The sequence below is a fragment of the Phasianus colchicus genome, chromosome 3, assembly GCF_987193195.1.
Source record: "Phasianus colchicus chromosome 3, bPhaCol1.hap1.1, whole genome shotgun sequence".
Lineage (NCBI taxonomy): Eukaryota > Metazoa > Chordata > Aves > Galliformes > Phasianidae > Phasianus > Phasianus colchicus.
The window spans coordinates 15,480,186-15,496,481 of record NC_143438.1 but is presented as its reverse complement, the minus strand read 5'-3'; the positions used below and the strand labels follow the sequence as shown (position 1 = coordinate 15,496,481).

The 16,296-nt window shown below is 47.4% G+C and overlaps 1 protein-coding gene across 6 annotated transcripts in view; it reads left to right on the top strand.

Moving 5' to 3' along the window:
* Window positions 1–8,514: 8,514 nt before the first annotated feature.
* The window catches only part of ZCCHC2 (zinc finger CCHC-type containing 2), a 48,655-nt gene continuing 40,873 nt past the window's right edge, over window positions 8,515–16,296 (top strand). For all 6 annotated transcript variants that reach the window (XR_016465031.1, XR_016465032.1, XM_031589260.2 and 3 more), the window contains exon 1: window positions 8,515–9,491. Coding sequence is in view for 4 of the 6 variants with exons in the window: in XM_031589260.2 (XP_031445120.2) it covers window positions 8,541–9,491 (951 nt within the window). In the remaining 2 variants the exon portion in view is untranslated. The remainder of the gene's footprint in view (window positions 9,492–16,296) is intronic.

The window sequence follows — 16,296 nt, the reverse complement described above, 5'->3', positions numbered from 1 at the left end:
TGAGGCTGAAACTGGAGGATACCAAAATATCTGGCACAAGTCACAGCAAGCAAACATCATCTGGGCTAAGAGAAGACTTATGAAAGGAATGCCTTTCAAAGGCCATCAAAAGATATTTCACTGGTATGTAATGATAAATATTTAAGGAGTAATAGTAGTTATGTATCAAATGAAATAAAGGGGAGAAAAAGGGATAAAGTCAGTAAACCTGGGATTAGCTTAATTGAGAGGAAGATGCTAAGAGTACTTTTGACAGAAAAAAAAAAAATTAAACCATTAGTTATTAAAGCCTTTGACCAATCCTTCTTTAGCCAGGCTTTCTAGCTTTTTCAGAGCTTATAAAACTTTCCACACTGTGGGGAAAGAAACACACAAAAAAAAAAAAAACCAAAAAAAAAGTGTTCCTCTTTGAAATACTGATTGCTCATTCAATACATTCTAGAGAAAGCAAGGATGACTAGCCTATTATTTTCAAGAGTTAGTAGATGATTGTGGATGATAATTATATCCTGTTAAAAACATCCCTTGAGGTAGGGATGAAATAGAGGCAGGGTGAAATGGCGTAATTTTATGGCCCTTCACTTGTCTTCAATTATTAAGGATAGTCTGTAACTGAGGATAAAGGAAATGAGTGAGGCTTTGGGCTTCAACCACTTGAAATGTCTCTTTCTGCTAAGCAAAGTACAGGCATCATCGCTTTTATATGCAAGTAAGTTTGAGGTATGCATATGCTCAAACTCCACTCTGCTCTGCCCTGGAACAGTTGAAGTGCCTTGGTTTGTTCAGCTCAAAGAAGACAAGGCTGAGGGAAGGCCTCGTGGCAGCCTGCACCTCCCCACAAGGGGAGCAGAGGGGCAGCACAGATCCCTGCACTCTGGTGACAGCAACAGGGCCTGAGGGAACAGCATGGATCTGCTTCAGGGGAGGGTAAGGTTGGATAACAGGAAAAGGTCCTTCAGCAGAGGGCGGTGGGCATGGCCCCAGGTGCCAAAATTCGAGGAACATTTTGGACAATGCTCTCAATCATAGGGTTGGAATTTTGATTGATGCTGTGTGAAGCCAGGAGATGAAAGAGACCCACAAGGATCATTGAGTCCAACTTGGGATATTCTGTGATCAGTGATTCCATAATTCTATGCTGGAGCACCTTTGCTAAACTGGAACGAGAATGTGTCTATCTATGTATTTGTATCTTTCATGCAGGAGCTACTCTTCATTATAAAAAAAGAAACACAGCTGGCCTCAAAATTGACAACACTACCAAAAAAACAAACCACTCAAACAGAAGAGGAAAAGTGGAAGTTTGTGGCACTCTATGGGCTAAGGCTGAATACTGTCTGAGCTGAGGACAGTACTGGTGATGTACTCATCATTTTTGTACAACAGTTTCCCACATTAGGTTTGCTCAACTTTCTTGATTGACTAAATGCCAAATTTGATGCTCTGGACTTTCAAAGATCTGTGAAGTGGGGCTATTTGTTTCAGTAGGACCAGAAATTTATTTATATTTCTTTTCCCTTAGGAGGTATCAACTCTATTTTTTTAATTGATTTCTTTTCTTTTCTTTTTTTTTTTACCAGAATGATTTTTGTGATGCTTTTCCTCAAATATCCCAGATTGTAAGCCATCCCACTTATGTGCTATAAAGTCCCTAGTAAATATATATCAGACTTAAAAAGCTTACACAAGTGTCATTATTTCAGTGCAACCTACTCATTCTTCAGAATTAGAAAATGAAAAACCTCTCCAGCATGAAACATCTACTCATCAAGAGATTTCCAATTCTTTGTTCTATTTTGAAGAGGATTGCCAAATGGAGAAGTATGTAGCATGGATTTACACCTGAACTGAATATTGGATGTCCCCAAAGAGCAAACATTAAAGCATTCAAGGACTGATAATTTGAACTATGAACTTCTCAATCTAAACACATACATTGCAGGAGACAGCATGGGGAAAGTGAGGGTTTTTTCTTTGGATTTATGTATTTTCACAAGCTACTTTAACTGAGTGTGTAACATCTACTCTGGCAAGCATTCTTGCATTATTTTCAGGTTAATGTAAGCTGTGGATTCAAACAGCAATAGTGCACTGAGGTCAGCTGAAGCTTGAGGGTTTTTTTCCAACAGCAACACTGTGTGCTCTGAGCCAGTTAAAGTGTGCAGAGCTGGAGTCAAGTGAGCAGTAGCAGCTGACTACCCCACACCTTAAGTAATACTGTGAAATGTGCAGCTGATGAGCTGGACTTTTTTTTTTTGCCCGACCTCATCTCATCCATAGGCTTATGATGGCAACTCCCAGCGTGGAGGAAGATCCCTCCTCTTGTTGTACAGCCCGGCTTGCTGGCTAAATCTTGCGAAGTCCCAGTGTTGAGAAATCAGCTCTGGCAGTTGCAGGAGCTGTTCCTCTCTTGAGGCCTTCTATGGGACGTAAGCCACACGTGGCAGAAGAGGGGTTTCCCTGGCTGTAGCTAAGATCAGTATGCACAGCTCAGGCTGTGTAAAATGCCATGTTCTGAGCACTGACAGCTACTCTTTTGCACAGTGATGGTGAGAGCTATGTGTCTAATTTGGGCAGCAGCAGATGGGACTCCTAAGACAGCAAGAGACTGGCACTACCAGCAGAGGGAAGGGATAATGTGTTCCTTCTGCAACAGAAATTTCACAAGTGACTCATGACTCTTCTGCAGCTCATGCTGGCATCAGTTGGTCTTTCTAACCGTGACTGCACATTTTAAAGGTCAGGATGTAATGCTTCTTTTCCAAGAACCTTTGAGTTCATATTGATGAGGGTTTTGTTCTGAAGGATGTTCGGTGCACACAGAAATTCCTTATGATCTAACCAGTTTTCTCTTCTCCTGCTGGCACAAGTCTAGAAGTGATGAAATAATCCAGCCAATAAATCTCTCAGGTGAGTTTGATTCCTGGGTCCTAAATGCACACATAATTATCATGTACATGACTAACGCCAGGCAGGCCTCGTGCTTGGGCTCTGGCATGTCTGAGCCGCACCTACATTCCTCCTGCAGGCCCTCATTTGAGAACAGATTTCAATTAGCTATGATCAGATGTTTAAAGTGGCCCAGGTCTTTTATTTTACGTGTAGGTGTTTAAATTTCATTGCTTTACACTTAAGGATGTAGTTCATTGCTAACTAGAACAGGGACTGATTTAGGCATGTGCTTGAATTGAGTCTCAAATAGGACTTCCCATGACAGCAAAACCCCAGCGTTGGCTGAACTGCGTATGCAGTTTATCCGCATGCATTGTGAAAGCTTACAGCAATGATTCTCCTGCAATTTTCCACAGTCATGGCATTTCACCACTGTCCTCTGCAAAATGTGAAAGCCCAAAGCCGAATGCTTTTGGGAGTTGCATTTGTTCTCCCCAGGATTAATTCTCACCTACATTAGGTAGTTGTCTGTGCAAATTCCAGCTCTAGCACGGTTCGTACTTGCTTGAAATCACTGTGATCTAAATCAGCACAGTCTGTGATCTGTGGCAGTAAGGCCACAATGAGAATTTCCCATTGGGAAACTGCTGGCCAGAAGATCCATAGGATACAAAAATCCCAGTGCTACTGTATTCTTCACTCTCCCTAAATTCTCTTGTTAGCTGTCATTTACTATTTTACAGAGGGAGGAGTAAACCAGTACAGACTGCTATTTGTACCATGGGTTGTAACCCCATGCAGGTATGTAGCCTGCTCCGTCTACACATAAGCTGAAATCTTTGTAGTTTTGTGCTGTTTCAATCTTTCATACATTTCTGATCAGCATCCAGTTTAAAATAGTAATAATTCACCTTTGATAGTTACATAAAAAAAGGGTTGCAGCCTCAGTTCAGCTTTCCTTGAATGGTGAACTGAAATCTGTGACTGTGTTTCGTAACAGTACCTTTATTGGCCAGCTTGCCACAGAGGCCTGGGACATGTGACCTTTGCAAATCAGTAACCAACTTTGACTTTAGAAATTGTCTTTCATAATCATGTCAATCCTGGGGACGCACCCTCTGCCTACACTGAACTTATTTTTCAGTAACTTTAAATTTACTTTAAAATAAACTTTAAATGACGTTTGAGTGATTTAAACTGTGTTTAAAACCGTATGTTTATCCCTGCATGGGATGCAAACATGATTAGGACTAAGGGTCATTTGCATTTCATTGGTCATACAGAGTATTAAGTTGTAGAAACACCTGTCTTCATTTCACATGTATATAGGAAAAAAAACCAAACCAAACCAAAAACATTAAGCATAGCTTTAGCTTTCAGAACTGTCTAATAACACACCATGAAATGGTCCATCCAACACAACTAATCTTATGTAATAAAATGCCCTGCCAATACCAGTTTTATTTTGAGAGGAAGTTACAATCTCAGATTTAGAAGATCCATAATCAAAATGAGCACTTAAATGTATCCTTCAATGGTTGAAAACATAATTAGGCTACAAACAGTGTACTTGGGAATATGGCTAAATAAATGCCACCATTTGTTCTGTCGACTTGTTTCTTGATTGAGAGAGCCAACCTCAGAGGTGCTGCAGATATCCTAAGCCTTCCATGTACAGTCAGACTGCCTTATGCCAAGACATTAAATCCCATGTGTGCTTGTTATGTACAGGGGAATATAAGCTTGTTCAGCTCGTACTGAAAAAGAGGACACGGGAAAGAACAGATGAACTCAAACATTCAAAATCTATACAATAAGGAAAAAAAGTAATAACCTATTGATTTGTCAGGCTTTGTTTTCAGTGAATTACAAATTATCATGTTCTCAAGGCTTTCTTCTTCCAGTTCTCTCAGCTAAAATGTAACAAACGCTTGTTCCACAGAAGGTAAGATACTCAAAAAAATGCCAACTATCATAAGATAAATGACAAATAATGAATGAGCAAAACTGCTCAGGTCTCTACTGGAGATCTGTATTTCCCGCTCCAGTTAGATTATTCCCTCTGTGTGAACCACACCGTGACCAGCTTAGCTGCTTTGAGAGGTTTGCCTTTGTTTTCCCCTGATGCTGTGCTGTGTATCACACAATGTCACAGTTCTTCCTCTCATCTCCTCTAACAGATCACAGAAAATCAGGTTAACACCTCTCAAGGTCAGCTTATCACATCAGTATTCATGCATTTCCCCACTGCTTGCTTCTTCCACCCACAGCCCTGAGTTTCACTTTCATTTCCCCTGGACACTCAAAGTTTCAGTTCTCATTCCACATTGTCCCAATACTTGCTACCAGCTCCTTGAGCTATAGAAATACTTTTAAGCTCTTCGTCTTCTTTTTCCTTTCTCACATTATTTGTTTTCCTGATTTTCTTCTCCTATCTTTCACATCTGTTTTCCTCAAGTATCACAATTTAAATCATTAGAGAAAGGGAAACAAAATAGGGCTGAGTTAATCAGATTCTTAAGTTTATTCATGAAACTAAGTATCAGCTTGGAAACTATCACAAATTGGGATGGATGTAGGCACATGCTCAAGTATTTTCTAGACTTGGTGAGCGAACTTTCAACTATAACCTTTGCATGCATACTATTTATCCCACCTTTTTGGACTCAGGAATGAATCAGTGGACTTTTTTTCACTCCCTTTATCCTCTTCTACCAAAATTAAATTCATTTTTGCCTCTCTGCAGAGTCACCTGTTTGGAACTATTGCATTTCATTTGAATCCCATTTTGTTCAAGTATAAGAAATCCTACTTTGAGCATCCATTTCATTCTGATCCGGTAAATTCTATTCAGGTAGAAAAACGACATTCAAATTAAGCAGAAACCTCAAGCCTTGTTTTGGTGCATTAAATGATTCCAGTTTGGCATATCTGCTATGATAGTCACAGTATTTTTTGTTTGGGGAAAAAAAAAACACCACCACCAACAAAAAACCCCATAACAATGTGACTAGAATTACTGTAATTCTAGAATTCCTATTTCACAATGACAATGTCAGAAAATAATATCCTGGGGTATTATGATAACTGCTCTGACTAATAACTGTAAGGATTTGGAATGATTCGTGAGCCCATCGGGCCCTAACAAGAGAACAGAGAACAGTATAAAATAAAGAAAGATAAAATGGGTTTATGCAGCTCTTTTTTTTTTTTTTTTTTTTTTTTTTTTTTTGTGTGTGTGTGTGTGTGTGTGTGTGTGTGTGTGTGTGTGTGTGTGTGTGTGTGTGTGTACTATTCACCTTCCTTGTCCTGGGACTGACAAAGAATTGCTAACAATCTGGGATGATGTGGTAGGACTCAAACAATTTCCCACTCTCCGCTACATTTCTGCTCACAGTGATCTGTAACAATAATGAAAGAGCTTTGCTGATTCAGGTTCAAGTCCACTTGTGTTACTAGAAGAGGACAGAACAACCATTAGGAAAGTAGAAACCTAACATATCGCACCTTAAAGCTTATTTTGTTTTTAAATAAAATGCCATGGACTAGCCACATAGATATGAGGAACTGGGATATGGTTTAGTCTGCAAGCAACATTTAAGAGTAGACTGATATTCTGTGGCAAGTCTGAATGATGCATGCAAGATTATTATAATCTGCATGACATTTACTTGGTTAATAAATAGGCTCTTTCATTGCAGCACAATCAGCTTCTGGACAGATAGATAAGGGGGGTTAGCACTGACTGTTCATACTTCTTTTCTGTAAACAGTTTAGGGATGCTGTTTTGCATAATTCTAATTAAAGCACATTTCATTCTTTGCTGTGCTTTTTCTGCAAGCCATGGGCTTGAGTCTGTTTCCAAATATACTGTCTTTCTCTAAATATGTGGGGACTGAAGCAAGAGGCACCACAACTTCCCAATTACTGACTAATGCTTAATGGTGTAATTGCAGGCTCTCCATCATCTCTGATCACAACAACTGGTAACAAAACGGGCGAAATTAGGGCAAATCCAGTGTTCTGTTTCAGGATCAACTGTCTCAAAGGGCATTTTGCCATACTTTCTTAATATTCCATGTTCTTCCATACTGCAAAATTACCTGCAAAGTCATGCAGAAAGCTGCATGATACTGTAACAGCAATACACTCTGCACTCAGCACTAGTGAGGCCACACCTTGAGTTCAGTTTTGGGCCCCTCACTACAAGAAAGGCACTGAGGCCCTGAAGCGCTTTCAGAGAAGGACATCGAAGCTTTGAAGGGTGTGGAGCGCAAGTCTTATGGGGCGTGGCTGAGGGAACTGGGATTGCTCAGTCTGGAGGAAGCTCAGGAGAGACTTTATTGCTCCCTGTGACCTGAGAGCAGGTTGTGGCTTTGGGGGGGAGGGAAAGGGGAAGGGGAGGGAAGGCTAGCATCTTCTTCCAAGTAACAATGATAGAAAGAGAGGTAATGGCTTTAAGTTATGCCTGTGTGGAGGTTCAGGTAAAAAGAAAAAAAACTTCCCAGAAAGAGCAGTGAGGCAGTGGCACAGGCTGCCCAGGGAGCTGGTGGAGTCACTGTCCCTGGAGGCATTCCAGGGACCTGTGGATGTGGTGCTGAGAGGCACCACATGGGTGGTAGCATGGCGGCAAGGGCTGCCGGTAGGGCTGGATGAGCTCAGACGAATTTTCCAACCTTCATGATTCTAAGATTCTGTGAACATAAAAATGAGAGCCCTCGCAATAGCGGTTCCCATCCTATTAGGAATGCAAACACACCAGCGGGTTTGCACCCAACGTCGTCCTACAGCTGTGCAGCACCTCTGGGCCCACTCCTGCGGCTGAATTCCTTTTGCACCACACGCCGAAGGCAGCGAATGGCGTTACCTCAGAAAAACGCCTTTTTTCTACATCGGGGCTGTGAGGCGAGCTGCGGGGCTCTGCGCGAGCCTAACGGAACGCAGGACGCGCCCGCACGGCTGAGGCAGCACGGGAGCCGGCTCAGCCGCCCACCACCACGGCCAGCCCTCCGCTACCAAGGGACGGGAGGGATAAAAAAAAAGGGGCGGCACACCCGCCGCCCTGCTCCGGCGGCACGGACCGAGCCTCACGGCCCGGAGCGGCCGGCACGCAGCGAGGCGCCGCAGCCGCCGGCACAGCCCGGCCGCGGGGCTCCGCACGCGCTCGCGAGCGCGCAGACGTCCGATCTGCGATAGGCCGACGGACGCGCCGTGCCCGCCTCCCCGCGCCGGCCCCGCCCCTCAACGCGAGCTCGCACTCGGTCGGCTCGGGCCCGGGCCGCGAGCGCCGACGGTGGGCCGACGGGCGCGCGCAGCGGCGCTGGCTTAGGGGAGGGGGAAGCGCTGCGGGAGCCGCCGCCGCCAGCGAGACCCGCCCCTCCCCCACCGCCCGCCCCCTCCCCACACGCGCACACGCCCCTTCCCCCCCCCCCTTCCCCCAGCCCCCCTTCCCACACGCACGCGGACGCGCGCGCCGGGACCGTTGCCTCCGCGCGCGCCTCTACTCCCGCGCCGGCAGGGCCGCAGCGGCGTGAGCGCCGGCTCCGCCTGAGCGCCGGGCCCCGCCTGACCGCCGCCCCCGGCCCGGCCGCGGCCCCCCGGCCCGCCGCCGGGCCCCGTCGGACGCTGGCGGCCGCCTCGCGCCGAGGATGCTGAAGATGAAGCTGCCCCTGAAGCCGACGAGCCACAGGGCGGCGGCGGAAGAGGCGGCCGCGGCGGCGCTGGGGCTGAAGGAGGCCGGCGCGGCCCCGGACCGCCACCCCTCGCCGCCGCCGCCGCAGCAGCCGCAGTCGCAGTCGCAGCAGGTGCCCCGGGCGCCGGGCCGCGGGGGAGCCGCCGCGGGGCGGGGGTGCGGGCTGGAGCGGCCGAGCCAGCTGCACGGCCTGGGGCCGGGGCCGGGGCCCGGGCCCGGCCCGCCGCCTCCCGCCTTCCCGGGCGGCTCCGGCCCCGGCGCGGCCGCGGCCCGCACCGACAAGGAGACGGTGTACGAGTGGTTCGGGCTGGTGCTGGGCTCGGCGCAGCGGCTGGAGTTCATGGTGGGGCTGCTGGACCTGTGCAACCCGCTGGAGCTGCGCTTCCTGGGCTCCTGCTTGGAGGACCTGGCCCGCAAGGACTACCACTGCCTTCGCGACTCGGAGGCCAAGGCCAACGGGCTGAGCGACCCCGGGCAGCTGGGCGACTTCCGCGACCCGGCCGTGCGTTCCAAGCTCATCGTCTACTTGGCCCTGTTGGGCTCCGAGAACCGCGAGGCCGCCGGCCGCCTGCACCGCCTCCTGCCCCAGGTGGACTCCATTCTGCAGAGCTGCCCGGCGCGGCGGCCCCGGGCGGGCGCCGCCGAGGAGGAGGGGGCCGAGGACGAGGAGGAGGTGGTGGTGGTGATGGACGGGGCCGGAGAGAACGGACAGGGCCCTCTCCCCGCCGCCCAGGGCCTGGGCTTCGGCGCGCAGGAGGAGCTGCTCCTGCTCTTCACCATGGCCTCGCTGCACCCGGCCTTCTCCTTCCACCAGCGGGTCACGCTGCGAGAGCACCTGGAACGCCTGCGGAGGGCTCTGTGCGGGGACCAGGAGGAGGAAGAGGGCTTCGGCCGCCACCGGGCCCAGGTAACGCCGTGCTCTGCTCCTTCCTCTTCCCCTCCCCGTCAGCCCTTCCCCACTTCCTAGCGATTGAAGCAGAGCCCCCCACACAGGGCTGTGGCTTCTTTCTCTGGTTTTCTCCTTGCCCCAATCTGGTTTTCAAATTGTGTGTTGTAACATAATAACATAATAATGCCTATCCGTGACTTAAAGAAGGAGGGGGGGAGGGGGAGGTTCTTGTTCTTGGCCAGCCGAACATTCTGGTGTGCTCCTTCTCAGACCCTCCTTGCCTAGAGTGTAGGATGCTGAATGCTCGTAGGGCCTGGTAGGCTTCCTCGCATGCCACATGCCTGATGGCAAGGCAGCTTAACTCAACTCATAAAAATAATAGTAATAGTGCTAGATAGAAACCATAGAACGTTCACCAGGAGCTTGGGACAATGGGAGGTGTTGGAATAATTTTTACGTGAAACCTGTTCTTCCTGCCTTCCCCCCCCCCCCCCCCATGCCCCCCAACCCTCCCCAGTGAGATTTATACTGGGGTTGGCAGGGACCAGGACAGCAGTTGAGGGTCAGTGTCTGTACGGCTGCATCTCTCCAAAGCTGCATTCTGTGAGGTGGTTGAAGGCCTTGGGGAAAGGGGTTGGCAGTCGCTTTACTGAAGGAGCAAACTGAAATGTCACAACTGGAGCTTTTGTGGAAAGAAAAGCTGAATTTCTGTGCGGCTGTCAGGAGGCAGCGAGGCACATCTTGAGCACAGATGTGCCACTTGTTGCTGAAAGGCAGCAATCCCAGAACACAGACTTTCCTTGAGTGGCACTGGAGTACCCTCATTTGCAGCAGCTGTATCAAAGTGCAGGTTCTCTCATTTTGCCCCTTTGATAAATGTCTGCTTTAAAAAAAAAAATCAGCCCCGTATTTATGCAACCAAGGCATTGTGTTGGAGCTCTATGGTTTTTGGTCTATAGATGGCCTCTCATGCAAAGAGGAAGAAAGGGCTGGAAGATAGGTACTTACAATGCAGACAGACTGCTGAAACAGACAGGTGAGGTTTTCATTGGGGACTTAACAGAAAAAGGTGGAAAGCAGCACAAACAGTTGTTTTTAAGTTTGTGTTCAGCGCTGTCCAATTCAGCCACTCCTGGAAAACCGCTGCCCTGCTGAAGTAGCGGCGGCCCCTTTCTCAGTTTGGTGGGGAAAGAATATGCTTTTGAGTACTGCTCAAAGGAGATGGGGATGAATTGTTAAGACTTCAAATATGCTCGGTAAATGCTTGTATCGTTCTAAGGCCAAAGCACATTTGGCAGGTCATAGACTAGTGGGTGGATGTTACGGTACTGAAATCATAATGAATTCATAGCATAAGTCCAAGAAGTGTTTGTTTTGGCTCTTTGGCCTGCACCAAGTCTAGCTAACCCAAAATGAGTCCTGGAAGTCCTTTCTCAGGGAGAGAAGAGGGGGCTTCAGGAAGCGGTGAGGCTGGGCTTTGATCTCATGGGGTCTGAAGCACCAGTAATTGGAAGCGCACTGCCAGACCGAGGCTGGCACTCCAGGCACGGCTGTTGAGAGCCTCGGTGAGGGCACTGGGGAGCTGACTGCTATAGACTACTGGAATTGAAGTCTATGTTGTGCAGCGTTCTGGCTGCAGTGTCAGCACAGCCTTCCAAGTTGTAGTGGTTTCATTTACTGAGGGAACGCCGAGTGGCCCGGCCCAGCTTGGCTGAACATACACATCACATAGTCTCTGGTCTGCACGGGGCTGAAGCTGCATCCCTGCTGCGGGTTTTTTTTCTTTCTTAAATTGTAAATAAAGCAGAGCTGTTTCCAGGCATTAACGGCCAGTGGGGAGAGGAGGCATCGATGGGTTTCTGCTGAGGGTTTTCAGCTCACACGTGTAGCGGACCCAGTCGAGGTAACAGAGTTAGCGTGGTTAAAGGTTTCCCTCTGCAAATGCAGCCATACTGTGAAATTGGACTTGATTTAAAATCCCGTCAGGTGCCCACGTGCTTTTTATCCTCCTTTAATCTGTGAAATTTAGTGCCTTCAGGGCACCGCGCTCGTGCTCTGCGATGCTTTATTAAGAGCGCTTTGAATCTTCCTGGGGCCGGCCTCGGGTGGGAAGGGCCGGGCTTCCAGCAACACCTCGCGGCCCGGCCGGGCCCTCCGGCACCAACCCGTCCCCGAGGCGTCGGGCAGCGGCCGTGCCCTCCTCGCTGAGGCCGGGGGAGGGCGGAAACGGCCTCGGGGCGGACAACGCCGCCCGCAGCCACAAATGGCGCCGCGGCGGCCGGCCCGCCGCCCGTCCCGGCCCGAGGGCGCGAGGAGGAGGGCTGACCTCCCGCTTTGTCTCCGGGCTGCGGAGGACGGAGCCGTCACGGCCGCACCGCGCCGTTCCCCTTCCCCCCGCCTCCCTCCCCGCTGGCCGCGACGGGGCCGTCCTTCGGGTCGCGCCGCCCGACCCCTCCCCGGGCCGCACCGCGGGGACCGGCGGCCAGCGGCGCTTCCCGCCCCCGTTCAAGATGGCGGCGGCGGGGCCTGCGCGCCTGTCACGTGCCCGCAGGGCGGCTTCCCCTCCCTCCGGCCGGGGGCGGGGAGCCCCGTCTTGCATAACGGGAGGGCGCCGTCGCTCCCCGCCGACGTAGCGGCGCGGGCGGACCGAGCCGCCCCTCCCGCTGCGCTCCCGGCTCTCCGCTGAGCGGTGCCGAGGAGGGAGCTAGCGCCCTGTGCGAGTGAAATAATGCGCCGGACCGTGGTTGTATGAGATCAGCTCCGGAGGAGATCGGTTCCGCTCCGGGCCCGTCGGACTGCTCTGTGCCCTTCATGGCGTGAAGCCCTTTGAGCGAGGGCCGACGGGCCCCCGTAGGAAAGCTGGAGGGGCCCTCTTCGTCGGGAGGTGTAGTGACAGGGCAGGGGGGAACGGCTGTTAAAGAAGGGAAGTTTAAGTGAGATGTGTGTCATAAGTTCTCCACTCAGAGGGCGGTGAGGCAGTGGCGCAGCTGCCCAGAGAAGCTGTGGTGCCCCGTCCCTGCAGGTGCTTGAGGCCAGGTTGGACGGGTGCCTGGGCAGCTGAGCTGGTGGGTGATAGACCTGCCTACAGCACGGGTTGGATCTGGGTGGGCTGCAAGGTCCCTTCCAAACCAAACCTAAACTGTTCTGTGGTTCTGAGATGTGAACTGTATGTGGTGTCCAATAAAATGGCGTCATTTGAGGTTTCCAGGAGTTACAGTATATAGCTGTAATGAGCAGTGGCACTCAAGAGGTTCACCTATGAAGAATTTGACTGATGGCTACGTGCTCTGGTTACCAGAGTGTAAAGTTTTATTTTTTTAATATAAAAATATTCATATATTTTCATATATAAATGTTTATGTTTTTTTAATATATAAATATTTAATGTGAGGTCAACCCTACCAGAGACCCTAACCAGAAGACACAATCAAAATCACAGGGGGAAAAAAGTCATGTATATATCTTTGTTGTTTGGTAGGATTGACCTGACATTAAAGTTGCTTCTTGCCAGAAGATTAATAGAATTGCTACTCTTGGTCTCCTGTTCTAATTATCCTTTAAGAACTTAACGGTTCTTAGTGATAACCTTTTACAAATTCAGCTGGAAGTGGTTGGTAGATTCAAAGGTACTGGGGAGAGTGCTGATCGAATGGGATCTGCAGAGGTAGGATGGCTTTGTAATTGCAAAAACTTTGTTTCTTTAACTAAATGTTCTGAAGTACTTTGTTTAGTTAGGACAGGAACACCTGATACAATTTGCATTTTTTGTAGTGAAGATGTAGTAAGGCTACTTGGAAAGCAAGCCCTTGGTGAATTAAGCTGTGCAGAATGTGAATCTAGAGTTACATATAAAAATAAACAAGCAGCATTCACGTCTGTGTTCATAAGCCAAACTTACCAATGTGCTAAAAGTCTGCTGATATCACTATTATATGTAATCATTTTAAATCAAAGAACACGGCTTAATTCATGTGTTGATTATATATTTTTAATATGTGCATAGAAGTCGAAGCTGATCCAGTTTATTGTCTGTCATGCTCCATTCCAGACCTCAAATCTGAGTGCTGCAATATTGAAGGAGGTCTGAATACATACTAACATAATAAATGTGGCTTGTGTTAGACATGGGAGCGTTTAATCAGGCATATTTGATGGTAACAGAACTGAGGTTCTACTGAAATAACAATTACCTGCAGTAGATTGCTTTGGTGAATAGTATTATAATTAGCTGGCTTGAGGATTCTTTGCAGCAAAAGTCATTATTAAAAACAAAGGGAAAGTTTCTATTTACAGAATACTTGGTTTAATAGTTTCTATTTATGGTTTATTTTGTCTGTGAAGGAGAAAAGTACATTCATGATTGATCTTCAGTGACTTGCAGCTGAGAAAGATACTAGAACTTAATTTTAGATTCTAAGAGCTATGAAGGAATCAAAATACAGGCAATCCCATTTTGAATCTGCAATAGATCAATATACTCAGATTTAAGTATCATGGAGTGAGGGAAAGTGTGTTTTCAGAGTCTGGTTTAAATAAGAGGCAGAAGCATGATGTCATTTTATTGTTGGCAGAAATCTTTTAGATTATGGTATGATGTTTTACATGTTTTGCACACAGAGATACAAAGTGTTCGTGCTCTTTTAGTGACCATAACACCCTTGTCACTTAACAGAAATTTTCCTCACTCGAAACAGGAGTTAAGAGTGTCCAGAAATGCTACTTGGAAGGCTTTTGGAAAGGAAATCATAGATAAAATGAAAGAGCTTTGTTTAAATGTACATGCTAATAATGCTCCAGGAGACTGCAGGCTGAAAACTTCCACTGCTTTCGATTGTTGTAGTTGTTCAGCTCTAATTATGAAGTATTAGGATGAAACAAATCTGTAATCTTACCCTGGGCTTCATCAACCTCTCTCTGGTTTCCTTGTCAATTTCTTGTCTCTTGTCTTAAATAAGCAATGGTAGCATTGCAGGTATACCCATGGCTTCCTAATGCTTGCACTTACCTTACTGTTATTAAGCTGTGGCTGGATTTTCAGCATTGCCCAATGTTGACTTATTTGTAGTCAGTAGGATCTTCATGGACTTGTAGCCATGAGGATTCTCACTTTGTTCTTTCTAAAGAAAAGGATGCAGATGCCAGAGGTAAGACAAGTATCTATGACAGCACTGGAGTATGTGGATTTCTCTCTACTTCAAGCTCTGCTTCCCATTTGCTTATTGATATCGATGTCTAGCCATAGATGTTTTAGAAGACACTACTGAATATCTACATTTCCTCCCTGATTTAATGAGGTTCTTTAGTGTTTTCTAAATCATAATTGTTTATACTTGTAGAGGCTGAAGTTTGTAGAAGACAAGCTCAAAGATTTGGCTGGAAATTACATTTCTTTGTAAGCTTCCTGACTTTCCTTAGCCTCCTAATCTTTATGGTGGAAGAAAGTGAAAATACATTTAATTGTGAAAAGGGATTTGAAGCCTTCAAAGCTATCCTAGGAGAGAGAGAAAAGAGAATGACAGATTTTTTGTTGTTCGGAACTGCTGTACATTAAAGAATGCTTTCAAACTTGCCTCTTAGATGTATTATTCCGTGTAAGGAGTTGGTAGTAGTAGTGAAGGCATTGTCACCTCTCAGTACTAATTGTACTTCAGTGAACCATTCTTGATCTTTTTCAATCTTTCTGTCACTTTAGGTGGTTGTGAGAATAACTTCTGTGTATCAGTCTGAACATTCAAGTAACTTTCTTCTCAGTCAACAGACAACACTGAAGCTATACGAAACTGTGGGACAGGCAACAAACGGGAGATGCAGGAACATCTGAACTGCTACACTACTGGCTTTAGCTTCAAGATCTGTATCTGTCATGGGCTGGCTAGGTTGGGCAGAAATTGTGGTTTAAGTCCAGGTAAAAATTCTGATGCAGATGAGTGTTGAAGACCTTTCTGTGTGTTGAGCAAACATAGGGTGCAGCATTCTGTCAGCATTGAAAATTGCTGCTGTTGTTGAGATGTCTGGTTCTTCAAGTTTAGTTGCCATAGGCCTTGATAGCCAAAGTTAATAATCCTGAGTTAGAGATTGGTATACCCTTTGTCTCAAAATTGTTGTGATTTTTGCAGTGCTACAATTCAATCTGTATGGGATTGTTGAAGCTTTTGTATGGTTTGCTTACTCCCCAAATCAACTGGCGATTTACTGGAAGCTTTCTGTGTCCCTCACAGTATACTGTTGCTGCCTCTTACAGATAACATTGTTTAGATGCTGCAGGCAGCTCAGCTCAGCACCACACAGCCAGTCACTCATTCTCTCTCCAGGTGGCATGAAGAGAGAATCTGAAAGATAAAAGTGTGAGAAGTCATTGGCTGAAATAAGGACAGTTTACTAGTAAAGGAAAAGCTGTGCACACAAGCAAAGCAAAAGGAGTCTGTTCTCTGCTTCCCATCGGCAGGCAGATATTAAGCCACTTCCAGAAGTGCACAGCTCATCACCCTGGCTATTGCTCTGAATGTCCCCCTTTTTCCTTCTTTCCCCCAGCTTTTATTGCTGAGTATGATGACAAGTGGTATGGAATATTCCTTTGGTCAGCTGGGGCCAGCTGTCCTGGCTGTGTCCCCTCTCAGGTTTTTGTGCACTCCCAGCCTCCTCTCTGGCAACATCCCTCTGAGCTTTTTCCAGTCTGAACAGTCCCAGCTCTCACAGCTTTTCCTCACAGAAGAGGTGCTACAGTCTTTTCATCATCTATGTGACCCGTTGTCTGAACTCTATCCAGTGTGTCCATGTCTCTTGTTCTGGGGAGCTCAGAACTGGACGCAGAGCTCCAGATGTG